Source organism: Panthera uncia, chromosome D2 (genome assembly GCF_023721935.1).
Source record: "Panthera uncia isolate 11264 chromosome D2, Puncia_PCG_1.0, whole genome shotgun sequence".
NCBI classification, from domain to species: Eukaryota; Metazoa; Chordata; class Mammalia; order Carnivora; family Felidae; genus Panthera; species Panthera uncia.
In genome coordinates, this window is record NC_064818.1 from 70,532,191 (window position 1) to 70,549,164 (window position 16,974).

Sequence of the window (16,974 nt, forward strand, 5' to 3'; positions counted from 1 at the left end):
GCTGTCAGATGGAACCAGCTAATTCTCCAGCAGGAATTTCAACCGCTGAGTGCTCACCAAAAAAACCTCCGACCTCCAGGTTCCTGACATTTGCAACTCTAAGGGTTACCCCTGGTCCAATGTCATTATAATCCATTAGCTCTCACCATGGCAAATGATCCCCTGAGATGGCTCACATCAAGGTGTACCACCCCACCCAGCATTCCAAGGAGCAGAAGTTTACCTGTGATACGAGCTCTTACCTAGGGGAAAAGTGCCAGTGAGTCTTTCCGGACACAGACAGATTTTGCCCAGAGTTCTGCCTGCCTGAGCCGAACGTGACACTGAACCCCTTTGGCATGCCAGAACGGAGAAGGAAGGGCTGTCCGTGAAGGTGCTGCCTGTCAGAAGGGCATCTCTCGGAGCAAGAAACCAAGCTGGGCCCGGTGCACCAGCCTGCCACACGGCCCCAGAGTGACGGCTGACCGGAAGCTCTCAGCCGTGCTGCAGCCGTTCTGCAAGACCTCTGGCACCCGGCACCTACCCGGCCCAGCCTCACCATGCTGACCTGCTGGAGGTGAATGGGCTGGGCACGGGCTGTCACACACTCAGGGTGTCTTAGTTCAAGGGTGCGGCAGGAATGTGCGCGCGCGCGCGCACACACACACACACACACACACACACACACACACCCATCTAGCCCAAGATTATTCTGGTCCTTCTGTTGTGGCAGCTGTCAGTATGAGGTCTAGGGAACCTGGCAATCTCAGAGAGCCTTTTAGGGTCCGTGAGGTCAAAGCTATTTTCCTTCCCATACTAAGTTCTTATTTTCCTTTCTCTCTCCCGTGTTCTCACGAGAGTGCCCTGTTCTTCCAGAAGCCCCATGACGTGGGATGCCGCAAAAGAGTGAATGCCTGAGCAGATAGAAGGTATAAGGCTCCAGGTGTCCTGAGGCCAGACACTAGATGGTAAAAGTGTAAAACAGGGCCATACTTCTCCCTAAGTTGTTTTGTTTTGGAAATACAGTGATTTTTTTTTTAATAAAAATCTGTTCTGTTATTTATGGTAACAGGGAACAGGGCTTCTTGGTGTTATTTTTTTTTTTCTTCATGTCATTTTTAAATGAAGTAATAAATATGTAAACCTTTCTTCACCTTTGATTCTCAATATAGTGTCAATAGATTTTATCCCACACATACAAAACCCCCTGGGAGTCTCAGTCATTTTAAGAGTGTAAAGGAGCCCTGAAACCAAAAAGTTTGAAAACCACTGTTATTTTTTAAAATTTTAAAATATTTAGTCATTTTTGAGAGAGAGAAAAGAGAGAGAGAGAGAGAGAGCGTGAGCAAGCAGGGGAGGGGCAGGGAGAGAGGGAGACACAGAATCTGAAGCAGGTTCCAAGCTCAGAGCTATCAGCACAGAGCCCGACTCGGGGCTCAAACCCATGAACCGTGAGATCATGACCTGAGCCAAAGTCAGACACTTAACTGACTGAGTCACCCAGGCACCCCACGAAAACCACTGTTTTAACGAGAAGTGAAAAATGTCTGGTGAGGGGCACGTAAGGCCTCTCCTGACAAGACGCAAAGGTCTCTTGTTTAAAATTTTTGTTTTAAATGGAATAACTCGACTCCACACTCACGGAGCGTCTTCGGAAAAGTATGTGAGCGGTTTGCAAGGGGCACACAGGTTGTGACAGAAGCAGGCGGCCCCCTCTGGGCTTTCGTTCCAGAGACACCACTGTGTGAACTCCTCATCTGTGACGCGGGGGCAGGGGATGGCGACAGCCCCGTTTCGGGGGTTGCGGCGAAGCGCTCAGCACGGTGTTCGGGACACGGCAAATGCCACACAAATGCTGCCCTCCTCGTCATCACCTTCATCACCGTCACCGCCATCCACACATTCCTGTCATCCTGTCCCCGGCTCTGCAGATTCTGGGTTCCTGAATAACGAGCCACTCTGCCCCCAGTCGTGGCTTGCTTCCTAATGGGCTGACAGGATGATTCACAGCACAGAACCACCCAGGGGACAGGAGGGATCGGTCTCAGTGGCACTGAGTCAGTCACTGCCCTTTGCTGGATCGCTCACATCACTGACTCAGACGCAAGCACCTCTAAGAACCCTTTATCCACAGTGACTCTGGGTGAAGTAGCACGTGCCCCTGGAGGCTGCCAGGGGTCCCCCCACTGCCTATTCAATTGCAACAATAGTGAATCTAGCACTTGAGGCCCAACAGTCTCGTGGCCACCTCCGCCCGTGTCTCACTGCGTATCTTTGTATGTCAATAATTGTCTATTCTGGACAGGAACGTTCTTGGGATGACACACGCTCCAAACACCTCTGGACTCCGTCCACCCCCGCCTCTGCCCCCGTGCTTTTCCCTGACGGTGCCACACTGGAGAGACGGTGATGCGGAAAGCTTGGCATCACGGCCTCGCCTTGGCATTTCCACATGCCGCTCAATGCCGTGGGTGCATACAAGTGTAAACCAGTAAGAATCTACCCCCCTCCACCCACCAGTCCTACTTTAAAGGTCTCTGCATGCTACTGGGGGGAAGGGAATGTTATATCTGGGTTTCCAGCTTTTTTTTTCCCTTTTTTTGGTCCTCTATGATAACAACTTATGGAAAGAGCAAGGGACATACTTATTGAGTGTTTGCTGTATTGGGGGGCAGGCACACCCAACTGCTGATTCGTTGGCATAGATACCAGCTGCCCATGCCCTAGCAGAACCAGGACGCCCGCCTAGGTCCACCTCACTCACCAACAACACTGACAACCACTGGGAAAGAGGCGGGGGGGAGGCCCAACTCCAGCCTGGTGTGCAACTTTTCACACTGATGGTTCTTTTCAATTCTTGTTTTTCTTGGATGCGAAATTTTCTGCCTAATTAATTGCTTTTGGAAATTACAGAGCGATTTCCCATTCACTGAGTTGGAAATACCCCATAGAAATGTAAATGCCAATGTGACTGTGGGATACCTAACTTGGGGTGATGCCTGAGTGGGGATCTGGGGTCTCCTGGGCGGAGCAGGGCTCCAAGCCGGGCTATGAGACGCAGGCGCGAGTCATATACTATAGCTCCCCCACAAACGAGGGGGCAGATTTCCTCACACAGAAATGAGACTGCTCTGGGTCACGGACCGTGGGTACTTCTGTCAAGTGCAAACTGTGCATGACTAACAGAAACCTTGTCTCCTGTGGACGGCAAGGACAGAGAGGTAACAGCCTCAGCTTATGGGGCCAGCAGGCTGGTCAGCATAGGATGCCCTTGGACCCCAAAAACTTATTGGTCTGGATGAGAGGGTAGCCCCCCGGGAACACTGAGGTCTCCCCTTTCCCATTCTTTGCTCAGTGGATAAAACTGTTTGCAAAAAGAGCTGTATGAAATGGAAGCAACCCTTTCCTTTGGAGTTAAAAAAGAAAGAGATCATAAAATCTGTGTGGTTGGCTTTAGGTGGGCTCGAGGAGAAAGCCAGTTTGCTTGCCTGTGAACTTCACGGGCTTAGTATGTGAAATGGCTGCTGGGCAGAACAGGAGGGTCCCCTTTGAAGAGGAACAAGCCTCACAAAGCAGCAGAGGGGATCGTTTGGGGCTCCTCTCAGCTGCCAGCAGCTGACCTCTAGGGCCTTCCCACCCATCCCGACTTCAGCACTTCCGAGAAGGCCTCCACATCTCTCATCCACCATTTTTACCAGTGCTGTGGTCATGACGCTATTCACAAGATGGAGGTTTTCCTCTGATTAATGACACGGCCACAGGGCAGGGGGAAGGTAGGAAGGCAAACACCTGGGTGACCCCAACCTGGTGACATAACCATGGATTATTTAGAGCTCGCTGTCACTCTGTGACAGCAAAGAATTCATCTCCCGTGAGGTACACAGCCAGGTCCCTGATTTCTGCTGCCTTGGGGTAGGTGAGGGTTGAGGACTCTGAACTCCCATGACAGTTTGGCAGGGACTTATGGAGTATGACCAGGTTAAGCGGGAGCTACTGGGTGACAGGCACATGACTCACACATCGAGACCCTCGAGGCCAAACAGACTGTGCTCAATAAATGCGCCCTGAGTGAATGATTGAGTTAACAACAACAACAACAACAACAACAACAACAGAACAAACCAGTGTGGTACAAGAGGATTTTTCTCCTACCTGTAGAAACAACTCTTGTCATCAGTAAGCTGTCACAGAGAAAGCTCCCTGTAATAAGCAATGAGTGCTCAAAAGGAAATTAGATAAAGTAAGAGCTTAATGAGCATGTATTACCTGAGTAGATTTTTCTTTAAATGATGCTAGGGGGTTCTGACGGACATTATGTCCTCACTGTCTGCTAAAACTGTCTTTAAAATTGATGCTGTCTTAGTTACTGAGCCATGAAGAGTGTCTAGATTCAGAGGCTGGCCGGAATTATCATTCTGCTTGTCTGGAACTAAAGGCAGTAAGGCTGAACAGTGTGAGAACATTGTATTCTTGTCACGAAAGACAATCATTTGGAAAAAAATGACGGAAACCAGGTTTTCGAGTTAGCAAGACCCGGTTGACCCCCACCTCCCCCATGCAGGAGCTGGGCCATCCCTGGGCTCATTGCTCCATGGGCTGTCCCCCCGCAAGGCAGCTGGGCAGATTAGAGACCACACTTAGGCAGCGTTCTCAGTGCTGCTTATCATCAAAGCGTGGTGACTGGGTTGTCGCTTACATCGCACCTTCCTCACACCCACGGGCCTGGGCCCCTGTCCCATCAGTGCCACGCTTCTCTCTCCCAGGCTGCACATCCTTCCAGCCCAGATGGCAGCTCCTCTAGGAAGCTGTACTGACCCACCACTCTGAGTGAGCTGTTCTCACCTTTGTTCTCACTCTGTTCTCCCGTAGCACTTTCTATCTTCCTGGCCACAGACTACCACGCCAGCCTGTAATGACTGGATGTGTGCCTGCCTTCCTTGCTGCACTACAGGTGAGAGGCTGGGTTTTCACTCCCAGCACAATAACTGCTGGCCAGTTGGATGGATGGATGGATGGATGGATGGATGGATGGACAGATGGGTGGGTGGATGCATGGAGGCACAGATGGGTGGGTGGATGCACAGATGGATGAACGGATAAATGGACAGAGAGTGGGTGGATGGATGGGCAAATGCATGGATGGATGGATGGATGGATGGTCAGACAGGTGGGTGGATGGATGGATAGACAGGTGGGTTGATAGAGAGACAGGTGGGTAGATGCATGGATGGATGGACAGATAGGTGGGTGGGTGGATGGATGGATGGATGGATGGACAAACAGTGGTTGGGTGGATGGACAGATTTCCTGTGTTCAAACCAGTGTTACTCTGAGTTCTGCTCCTTTTGCCTCCAAGTGACTGACACCCATGCTCACCACACTTTTCTTCCTAAAATTCTGTTTTCCCTCAGATTTGCAGAGGACTTTGCTTGGTTTTCCAACTCTCTAACTTCTAATCTCTATAACGTCTCTTTAGACATGTTTACCATAAACCTTGTGTTCGTAAGGTTCAGTCTTTGGTCTATTTTCTATTTCTCTTTTCACCACCTTTCCCTGGGAAATAAATCCTATGATGTATCTTCAACAACCTCTGTGTTGATCATTCTAAAATCTACTCCTAGCCTCTTGTCTGAGACCCATTCATGTTTTAAATGTATCCATTCATTTAGCTATCCAGCAAACATTTAGTAAGAACAGGGTATTTTCCTGGGCACAGTTTTGGGCACTTAGGATGTATCATAGATCTATCCTAACTGTGGAACTTCTATCCCAGTGAAGAGGAAAACAATAATCAAAACAAATAAGTAAACTGCATAATGTGTTAGAAGGTGATCAGTGCTTTGAAAAAGGAGAGCAAAATAAGGTTGGGAATGTGCAGGGGACACACAGCATTAAATAGGAGGTGGTGCGGGTCTCATTAAAATGAGATTTAAGGAGAGTTGGAGGTGTGGGAGTTTGGGAGCATCTGGAGAAAGAGTGGTTATAGCAGAGGGAACAGCTAGAACAAAGGTCTAGGGGCGGGTCATGCCTGGTGCATTCGAGGAAGCAGAGACATCCAAGACAGGATGGCTGGAGAAGAGGCCAGAAAGACAAGGGCAAAGGGACAGTTCCTGTGGGACTTTGGGGCCACTGAAAGGACTGTGCCTTTACCTCTAAGTGCCTGGCTGTAGGAACCTTTCATCTCCATGCAGAACACAGACATCCTTGTGCACTGCAGACCCCATCTGGTTTCTTCTGAGCTTAACCACTCCTTCCCTGCCTCTAGTAGTAGACTCTGCTGACCGTGGCTTCCAGTGGGTAAAAGTATGCATCCCCTCTCACCTCAGCAGCTGGGCCAGGGATGGGCACATGCCACAACCAAGGCCAATCAAAGTCCTTAAATGGAATTTTTCTAACAGGTTGCAGTGGGGAAGCATCTGTCTGTCTTTAACTATGAGATTATAGGATATGTGCCTGGACTTGCGGGTGGCAGCACTCGTGGAGAAACAGGACAGGAGAAAAATGCAGGCCGAGGGAGCAGCGAGGTAACAGTGCAGTGCTAGTGACACGGTGCCCTCCGTTCTGGTCGTGTTCAATGACCCTGCCTTCCCAGTCCTATGAGTTAATGCCCTAGAAGCTTAAGTTAGGTTTCTCTCATGGGCCGAAAGAGTCATGAAAGTGTCAAACACAGCATGGCCCAAACCATTCATGGTCCTCTTCCCCGACCTCTAACCCAAGAGACAAGTCCATCCCTCCTTCTTCTGTTCCCCATCCTGGCTACTAACACCATCATCTGCCAGGCCACCAGGTTGCAGAGACCCACATTAGCCTCTGTCTATGCCAGGTGCTCAGCAAATCCTCAAGTCCTCCCTTCCATGGTGCCTCAAGTTTTCCAACTATCATTCTGTTCTCCTGGTCACCTCTCCTCCAGTCCACCACAAGAATCTCCCACCTGCTCCCTGGACTCTTCAAAGCTGATTCTCCTCCACCCTACAACCCAGAAGCCCTTTGAGGCTCAGCTGCCCATGTCTCTCTCCCCTCATAAAGCTTCGATGGACAAAGTCAATACTTCAACATGGCACTGGAGGTTCCCAACCCCTTGCTTTTATATCACACTGATTTTTCTCCCTCCAGGAGAGTCTCCAGGCCCATACCTCCCACCTCTACCACTGTATCATCCCCAAACCCAGGGCCTTCCTTCTGCTTGACTTTCCCTGCTTCTCTCCCATGATGCCCTTGGCTCCTGAGACCCTCCGCGATGACACCTCCTTCCCCAAAGAAATAGGGGGCTCTTTCTTTGGGCTTCCTGGGCAGACTGCATTCCATCCCTCTTCTACTCACTTTCACGAATTCAAAGATGGTAAAAGACGGTTCTGATGCCAAGACTCCATGTGTCCACATGTATCTAATAACTGACAGAATGTGCAAATATAAAGAAAGGAGTCTGTGATTCTTTCTGTCTCGGGGCCAAGAATGGCAAAAGTGAGTCTGGTGAGGACGTGGGCAGGTGAAGGAAGGAGCAAAGGAACTGAAGCAGGGACTCCGAGCTTTGGGCAGGCACAGGGAAGGGGCTGGCTGGAGAGACAGAGAATGGGATGTAAATCTAGACAGGCATTTTTTAGCGACAGGCTCCAGCAGTGGCAGACAAATGGCTCCACACCGGCCTCTGCCAAAAGAGAGATAAGGAAAGAGATACGAGGTGACAAGATAGAGCAAGTTGTAGCAGGCTCTCGCCTGATTCACAGCTCTGGTTGCCCCTGCAAGCCCAGACGATGGTGAGGCCCGGATGAGGCTTAGCTGGTGCTGAACGGCCACTGGCTTCCTCAGTGCACAGGCTGGGGGTGGGGGCCTGGAAGACCCAACAGGAAGCTGGGGTCAAAGAATGTGGCAGCGGATTTTGGAGGACATCCTTGCTCTTCTCAGGATCCTGATCAATCTGCTGCCTGCACACAGGAGCTCCCCCTCAAGGGTCCAGGGGGCTCCCAGCACACAGGCTGGGCGGCAGGCTGCTCGAGCAGGTGGGGGCACATTAAAAACCTAGCCGTTCGGCACTCCGAATGCATTGCTAAAGACACCCATGTAATCATTTGAAGTAAAAACTGCTCAAATGAACTGGAAAATGTTTTACTTGTATTTTCTCATATTCCCGAACCTTTCTTTCCATGGTTCAAAAGTTTGCATTGTCTAATTGCTGATTTCCATTTGTGAATGAATCAGCGTAAAATAAAATTAAGTACCAAATTAATCTACCCATCTAGTTTTAGGCATTAATTATCCTTTGAGCCATTTTCTCCTGTGCTTGCCCCATGTCAAGACAAGCCCAGATACAGTAATACAGAATCCAGTTTTCAACTCGGGAATGCAGCCGAAGCAGTGGAGGATGTCCTTGATTTCTGAGAACCACAGTGTGTGGTGGGAAGGAGATCTGATTCCAGGCAAATGAAACACTCCTCACCTTTTAAAGGTGCACTAACACTGTCAGCCCAAGTAAGCTACTGGAGCAGAAATCTGCTGCGTGGTTTTGTGATGTGTTCTCCGGTTGTCCAGTTAATAGATTAACAACTCATCTCCTCGAAGTATAACACAGTCAGCCCCAGGGTGAAAAAGTGGTGTGGGCTAGGGCAGTATTTTGAAAATTACATATGCTGTTCCTCTGGAACTGTACCTGAGAGGCCTTCCTGGTTCTGCAAAAAACAAACAAAACAAAAACCAGGCCTCCAGGACATAATTATAGAATCCTCGGTCCCTGGGGAAAGACAGAACCATATACCTGGTGACTTGATCAAAGCCACCACTCCTGGAAACTATGGGGGCACAGAGCCAGGGTGCCAGGGGAGTGAACAGATCTCCTGCCGGGCCCCAAGAAATCCTTGGGATCAGAGGGCTCGGAGGCCCTGATACCCTCTTTTCTGAGCTTCAGCATTATCAGAATCTTTCTAGAAGGAATGAGATATCCTTGACCAACCACTATTTCACCTTAAAAAGAAGGAACTTCCACAATGCATGACAACATAGATGAACCTGGAAGAATTTATGCTAAGCGAAATAAGCCAGTCACAGAAGGACACATACTGCATGATATCTCTTATATGAGGTACCTAAAATCATCAAACTCATGGAAGCAAAGAACAGAATTACGGGTGCTGAGAGATGGGGGGGGGGAGCAGGGTGCTGCTAATCAGTATGTATAAATTTCAGTTACACGAGATGAATGAGTTTTAGAGATCTGCTATAGCACACTGTGCCTACAGACAACGGTACTAGATCTCGCAGCCAGGGAGGAAGGAAGGGAGGCAGGAAGAGAGGGAGGAAGAGAGGGAGGAAGGGAGGGAGGAAGGGAGGGAGGGAGGAAAGAAGGAATGCAACATTCACTTCCAAACGTACTTCCGGTAAAGCAAAAAGTCTCAGATACAACGTGTTTACCTCGGTGGGCTGGCTCTGGCTGGAACCTGGTTAGGGCCCCACCCCCAGGGCACAATGTCAATGCTTTGGGAAACTGGTTATATACTGAGTAGGAACAAAGTTCCCCTGGTGCCCCAGGACGCAGCACCTTTATGGCTTGTGCAGAATGGCCCAAGAAGGGCACAGCCACCAAACCACCCAGCCTCCTCCAGGTCGTTCTCAACAGCGACACCATGAGGCAGCACCGAGAGCCACAGGCGGTGAGCTGCTCAGTAGCCTTAAGCTCCCTCTTTTCCTGGCTTTCCAGATACCAAGGAAAGGAATCAGAGGGTCAACTGGCAAGGGAGGCAATGTGCTTCAGGGGAAGAAGGTGAGCCTTTTAACTTTCATCACGCCCTCCTCATAATACCTCTGCGTTTGCTTTTCTGTAGACAAGCTTGGAGGCCCCAACCACCCCAAGAGGAAAGGAACCGGTCAGCTTCTCTAAAAGGGAAAGGAAAAAAAAGAAAAGAGTCAAAAGGGAAGGCTCAAGTTGCGACTCGTCTGTTTGAAGGCACAGGGCAGGAGAGAGACGGGTTTTGTGCAGAGGCACCGCTGGACCCGGGCGGAAGGAGCCCGTGTGCCTCGACTTGGAAACTATTAAGTGCATGGGGAGTTTTAATGATCCGGAGCAGCTCTGACAGCCGCCGATGTAGAGATGGAAACGGAGCATTTGAAAAGTGTGAGCTTTCAAAGAAAACTGTTTTTAGGAAGCAATTTCTCCTCTCGCTGTCCCTTTCCTTTGGGAATACTTCAAGGAGGTCTTAAGTCATCCTATCCGCGGTGCCTCCCTCTCTCTGAGTGGGTAAGGGTCAGGGTACCTGTAACGCGAAACCCCGAGGCAGCCCCAGCTCCTGGGAGTACCAGCTGCTGCTCTGGGCAGTAGTAACTACAAGGACCTCATCAGGATGGACGGAGGAGAGACCGAAAGAAGGCATAAATTAAAGACAAGATTAATAAAATCTGATGAAAGAAAACACCCCTAGTCTCCCCAGCAGCTTAAATTACATTTACCACATCTGACAGGGAGGAGGTAGTCCTCAGTAAGAAGTCGAGGCTCTGGAAAGAAATTATAGGCTAAATAACTTAGCGATGGGTACCACCGGGGAAGTTGCTGATTCACCTTCCCAGGGAAGACTCAAGACAGGCTACAAAGCCCATCAGTTCCCACTGAGACAAATTTCACTTGGTAGGGCCCCTGGGTCATCCGGCATCTGGATTTCCAAAGAGCCTTCCAGTTATTCAGGCCACCACCCCACTGCATGGCAGCCGCGGTCACTGCACCCCCCACCTTGGTGTGACGGGGCACCATCAGTTATTAGGCAGGACTGTCCCCGCTGTTCCCCCCGTACATTTCTGCCCCATTCCGCTGAGGCCACTCTCTGCTGCTGAGGCTGTCTCAAAACACAAATAATTCCTGGAACTTTCTTAGTAGATCAGTCTGAGACCCCTGCTCTCTGCACGTTCCTTCTGCCATCTCCCCCAGAACGCCCCAAGTTCCCAAATTTCCAGCTATTTCTCACTACAGCTCAGCAGAAAAGCAATCCCACTTGGGTAATTCACACCAGCTCTCCAAGGATTCTCTACATTGAGAAGAGCAGGCCAGGCAATGGGCTCAGGATGGGCTCTCAGCCTGTGCAGGAGAGGTCACAGATCTCCTGCGGAGCTTGCGAGACAAACCTCACAATGATAAGGGAAGTCTCCATCAGCACCCGCCTCTCCCACCTCCCGGCCACGGCTCGCTGGGCTCGCCCACAGCTACACGCCCTCCCCATACAGCTTCCTGTCTTGAGGCCACCTGGCTTGGACCCATCAGAACACCAGTAACATCTACTGTAGAGACAGGGAGGAGCTGTAGCTGGCTGGCTTTCAGCCAAGTCCAGCACCCAGAAGAAGGATCTCTTCTGTTTGAAGACTAAAGGGGGCACAGGAACTTGAGTTTCAGATCCGGGAGTCTTCGCAGGAGGGCAGTTCAGAATCTCTGCTCCTGGGGCACCTGGGTGGCTCAGTCGGTTAAGAGTCCAACTCTTGGTTTCAGCTCAGGTCATGATCTCACAGTTCTGGGTTCGAGCCCCACGTCAGGCTCCACGCTGACACGCCTGCTTTTTCTCTCTCCATCTGACTCTCCCCCACTCACATTCCGTCTTTCTCTCTCTCTCTCAAAATAAATAAATAAACTTAAAAAAAAAATTAATCTCTGCTCTCTCCCAACTAGCTCCTACAGCTTCTTCCCTGTGCCTTGCTCCTCAGCTACATTCATCTCCTGCAGGGAGGTCTTCTACTCCCTGGCTGACCAGCTTCCCCAGGTTATGGCTGGACACAGGCTCTGCCCCTTCCTTCTAGCAAAATGTGTCCCTGCTTCTAGCCGATAGCTAAGAAAATCTCAGGGGAGCTGAGGCCTCGGAGTGAGAGAGTCCTTGGAGAAGTGCACTGTGGGAGCACCTGGCTCATCCCAGGGCACAAAGGGTCATCTACATTCTTCCCACACGGCAAATCACCTGCTCCCAACAATAACAACAACAAGTGGAAAGACATTACTTCCAGAAAAACCTTCAGCATGGGAGGAATCCTGCAGATAATGAGGATTTTTAATTGTCTTTGGTCACTATTGGAACTAGTTTAAGCGAAGAATGGGCTGTCATTCTATCAGACTAAAACTGGCCAGAAACTCAGCTCACCAGTATCTTCAAAATATGACATCCCCCCTGCCTCCACCGTTGCTCTCTGCTCTTTAGAAATCGAGAGCCTATAAGAAAACAAGTACACAGTCACACTCTGATCTCCTTGCCCACCTGTGAACATTTGTTGAGTGCACAGGATTTTGTCAGAGATGGTGTTTGGAGGCTCCTGGCTCTACCCTGGGGATACACTGAACCTGTCGTCAAAATGACGCCCCGTCCGCACCTCCAGCCCGGGATCCAGCCTGCACGTCTGAAGGCAACACTATCATCGCCTCAGGCTGCAAAGACTCAGGTCTCTGCTTATCAAAATCTGCCTGCATCCATCAGCAACTGAATGCAACCCTAAGTTCTAGAAGGACACACATCAAATTGTTGACAGTGGCAGCTGAGGGCAAGTGGGAGCAGAGGGGAGGGGGCAGCTACCTAATTATTTATTCCTTGTTATTTTTTTTTTAACACGGAGAATGTGTTCATGGATTCCTTCAGACATTAAAATAAATGAACGATGTGGCCAAAAAGGAAAAGGAAGGTACTGTTTTCAGCAACAAGGCAGGGCTTAGCAGAGGGTTCTGATGCGGGTTGAGATCCAGAAGCATGACCGAACAAGAGGGTGCCCGCTTTTCTTAGCCGCAGGGATGACGCAACGGCCCAGAACAGACCCAGGCATTCTGGAAGTTCTCTTCAGGGCTGGACACAGTGCCTCTCACTGGTCTCTCCCAGATTTCAGACCCTGACAGTCAAGAGCCCCCATATCTGCAGCCCACCCCTCCCCTGACCCAATTAACCCGTTAAGATCCTTGGAAGCAGCTCAGAGCTTTGCTGAGCCAGCACAAGCCTTTAAGTCACCTGGCCTCAGGTGACCCTCTGTGCTTACTAAGCACCTCTCAAAGCTTTCCCCAGGTTAACGAGAGGAACCTTCCTGACCAGCTTCTGAAAAACCCTGTGTCAACGCAGAGGTCAGTTTCTGGCCAATCCGGTCCACCGCCTGCCCTCCCCTCAGCCTCACCCATCCCCGCTCCTGTTTCTGAAACTCAGAAAACAAGAGCTTGGCCACCGAAGCCGCCACAAAGGTTCTCCTCGTCGGCTCGTTAATCACCCGGCTGCCGGAGCCCGCTTACCTGCAGATGTAATTCGTCTTGCACGAGTCCTGCAAAGTCAGGCAGTTGGGTTTCTCCCTCTCCTCGTAGGAGCACACGGGCACGATGGTCTGCCGCCTCCGCTCCGTGCACGCGATGTCCCGGCAGGAGCAGAAGAGCATTCCGTAGCTGTGCTTGGCCGGAACCTTGTCGAAGAACTGCCGCAGGGCCTTGTGGCACTTGCGCCGGTTGCAGACCTCGTTGGACATGCTGGTGGTGCACGGGGTGATGTACGCGGACCTGTACTTCTTACAGGTGTCGTCGAGGTTACAGGCCTTGGCGGCGTCCAGGCAGTTGTTCCCTTTGGGAACGTGCTCCACTGCAAAGGAGAGAAAGGCAGGTGTGATCGCAGTGCCGGGCGCCTGGCCACGCACACTGCCTGTCTTCACCGAGATCCGGCCTCTTCCCTGGCGCTGCGGCGAGCTCTGATCAACTCTGTGTTTTGAAGCGAATAGGTAATGAGTTCACGACAAGGAGAAAATAGAAGGTGTGCCAAGGCTGGGGACCCAGGGCAGCCCACAGGTCCCTAGTGCTCCCTCAGATGCATAATTAGGCGGTACGGAGCGAGGCCAAACGAGGGAAGGTTGCTTAGGCACCTGCCTGACTACGTGTAAACAAGGCAACAGGAGAATAAGTTTCCAGCTCCTGGTCGGTAAACTGAAATTAGGAGAAAAGAAAAAAGCAACAAATTATATACTTGTTCATTATTCAGTATATAAAATGATATGCTGAATGTAAGTATAATTGCCATGCAATTCCTCCAGGAATATAATTATGTAATAAATGCATATAGTACATGCTAATTACTATATGATTACAGAGTAATTACATGGTTATTTGAGCCTAGAAGACAAAATATTATGCCAGCTCCCTAAACAGGAAGAAGCGGCTACGACGAGGTTGTATTTAAGTTCTAGCTCACAGGCCATTGGAAGAAAACCAGAACAAATTACGTGAAAATTTGCAAACCTCAATTACCACTTAACTTGCCACACACAAAATGTGGGATCTACGGGTCTTGAGGCTGCAGATTAGAAAAACTCAGCTAGTATTCTGGATGGAATTTCAATGGGCTTCCAAACATAGGCTTTAGGAATCTCACAAAACATACGTTGCCTTCTGCCCAAACCCTTTCTGCTCATGCTCAGAGAAAACAGAGCTGTCCACTGCCAAGCTGCCCACGGTGCGGCCTGGACAGAGAGCACGGGGGAGGCCAGGCCCACTGCAGTAGCCAGGTGGACTGGCAGGGCCAGGCCCAACGGACAAGTCAAAAGATGAGTAGACAAAGGAAATGAAGCTGGTTGTGGGAGCCCTGCCCCCTGCCCCTCCTCCAGCAAGTTCCTGCTCAGGCCTTATTCAGCCCCTGCTTGCGTTCCCCCTTCGTTCTCTTTGTGCCCCAGTTGATGGGAGCCATGAAGGCATTTGGGAAATTACAAGAGGTCAGAGAACTGACAAGAGAGGAGAAGGGGTCCGTTGGGTTGGGTGGGTCTGAAAGACAGAGTGGTGCATTTAGTACACATCCAAAGGGCACATGGAATGTTATTCAACCTTACACAAAGAAGGAAATCCTGCCTTAGGTGGCAACCGGGATGAACCCTGAGGACATTATCCTAAGTGAAATAAGCCAGTCACAGCAGGACAACTGTTGCATGATTCCACTTACAAGGTTTCTAAAACACTCAGGCTCAGAGAAACAGACAGTACGATGGTAGTGGCCAGGGGCTGGAGGAGGGGGAAACGGGGAGTTGTTATTCAAGGGGCATCAAGTCTTCGATACAAGTAAGTTCTAAAAATCCGCAGGGCGGCCTCGTGCCTACAGTTGGCAGTGCTGTATTATAGTTACGAGGGTCAGTGTGTTAAGAGGGTAAATCTCATGGTAAACGTTCTCACTACAATGTGTTTTTTTTTTTTAAATGTAAACCGGGACACGGCACACAAGACAAGTCTAACATTTCAGGGAAAGAAAAACACTTCCTGTTTTACTGACGATGGGTCTTGCTTTAAGAAATCCCTGGACGCAAAAGTCCGAAATCACAAAATGATACGGTGGCACCACCAGGCAGAACCCTATTATGCCTCAGGTTCACGTCTCTGCTACGACACCTGAATCCAAAAATTTACTGTGAAAGGCAATAAACAAGACATCCAGCCCATGTCGGGCGAGCAGCGCAAGAAGCCAGCGGCTGCACATACATCCCTGGTTTAGCAAAAACACCTGGTGCATTTTCTCCATCCTGACCTTCCCAGACCGGCTTCCCTCTGGCTCCCCTGTTTTCACACGCTAACTCCTCAGGACTCAAGAAATGAAATATTCACCACGTGCTCTGACAGGATCACCAGGGCCTACAGGCCTCGGTAACACTTCCAGCCTTTTCCGCTTTTCAGACTTTTAATGTCGTGCTGTTGGGCCCATCAGCAACAGTGATTCATATTCTCGAAGGTCTAGAGTTGCACAGGAGATTTCTAAATGACGCATTCTTAGTGATAATCTAAAATAAACTGATATGACCAAATTCTGGGTATTCCGGGTTAGGCCCTTAAGGCTAGATATTGGTACATAATTTTACCACCTGCATTTCCACTTGCCTTGGCATTGCATGGTGCTTTGTGATCTCTAGCTAAAAAGAATAGAGGCGCAGAGGTGTACTTAATACTGAAATGACGTAGCCAGTGATATATGAACAAACGGTTCATGTAAGTTCAAGTGGAAGAAAATGGCAGAACAATTAAGTCATCACAGGACACCTAGGAACCCAGGCCTGCTATCCTCCAAAGCAGTCATGCTGAAACAGAGAACTATGTTCCAATTGTAAGAACCAATTTAGTTTCCACAAAACTAGTACCCCTTACATTAAATTAATGTTATTAACTTAGCATTTCATTGTTTTCAAAGTTCTGTTCATATTTAACATGTGTGCTGTTTTTATAGTTGTGTAAAATTAAAAAAATAAAAGTTTATAGTTCTTTCTTCCTGAGTGTCAAATAAAATCATAATAAAAATAATAAAACGCAACACATGAGGTCCAGACCACTTATTCCTCTCTTAAAGTAGCCTGTATTATACATAAGTTTTAGAAAAATTGACCTGGAAGCTCCTTGACAGGGGCCTTGGCAATGAATTTTTGGACATGATAGAAGGAACAACATAAAAAATAAACAAGTAGGACATCAAACTAAAAAAGCTTCCGCACAGCAAAGGACACCATTAACACAATGAAGAGGCAGCCTATGAAATGGGAGGAAATATCTGCAGATCATTTATCTGATAAGGGGTTAATGTCCAAAATATATAAATAACTCTTACAACTCAATAGCAAAAAGATAATAATTCCATGAGAAATGAGCAAAGAACCTAAAAAGACATTTTGCCAAAAAATATGTTCCAAAGGCCAAGAGGTACTTGAAAAGGTGCTCAACATCACTAATCGTTACGAACTGGAAACCAAAACCACACTGAAGTATCTCCTCACACCTGTTAAAATGGCTAACACAGAGACAAGAAAAAACAAATGCGGTGAGGATGTGGAGAAAGGGGAACCCTGTGCATTGTACTAGGACTATAAATTGGTACAGCCACTATGAAAGACAGTATGGATTTCTCTTGAAAAATGAAAAACAGAACGATATGATACAGCAATTCCACTTCTAGGCATAAATCTGAAGGAAAAAAATCACTATCAAAGAGATACCTAAACCCCCATTTTCACTGCAACATTATTATTTTTTTTAATGTTTGTTTATTTTTGAGAAAGAGAGAG

The 16,974-nt window shown here is 49.0% G+C and overlaps 1 protein-coding gene across 2 annotated transcripts in view; it reads right to left on the reverse strand.

Moving 5' to 3' along the window:
- The window catches only part of GFRA1 (GDNF family receptor alpha 1), a 208,858-nt gene that overhangs the window by 49,240 nt on the left and 142,644 nt on the right, over nt 1-16,974 (reverse strand). For both annotated transcript variants that reach the window (XM_049645846.1, XM_049645845.1), the window contains one exon: nt 13,199-13,535. In XM_049645846.1, coding sequence (XP_049501803.1) covers nt 13,199-13,535 — 337 coding nt within the window. The remainder of the gene's footprint in view (nt 1-13,198; nt 13,536-16,974) is intronic.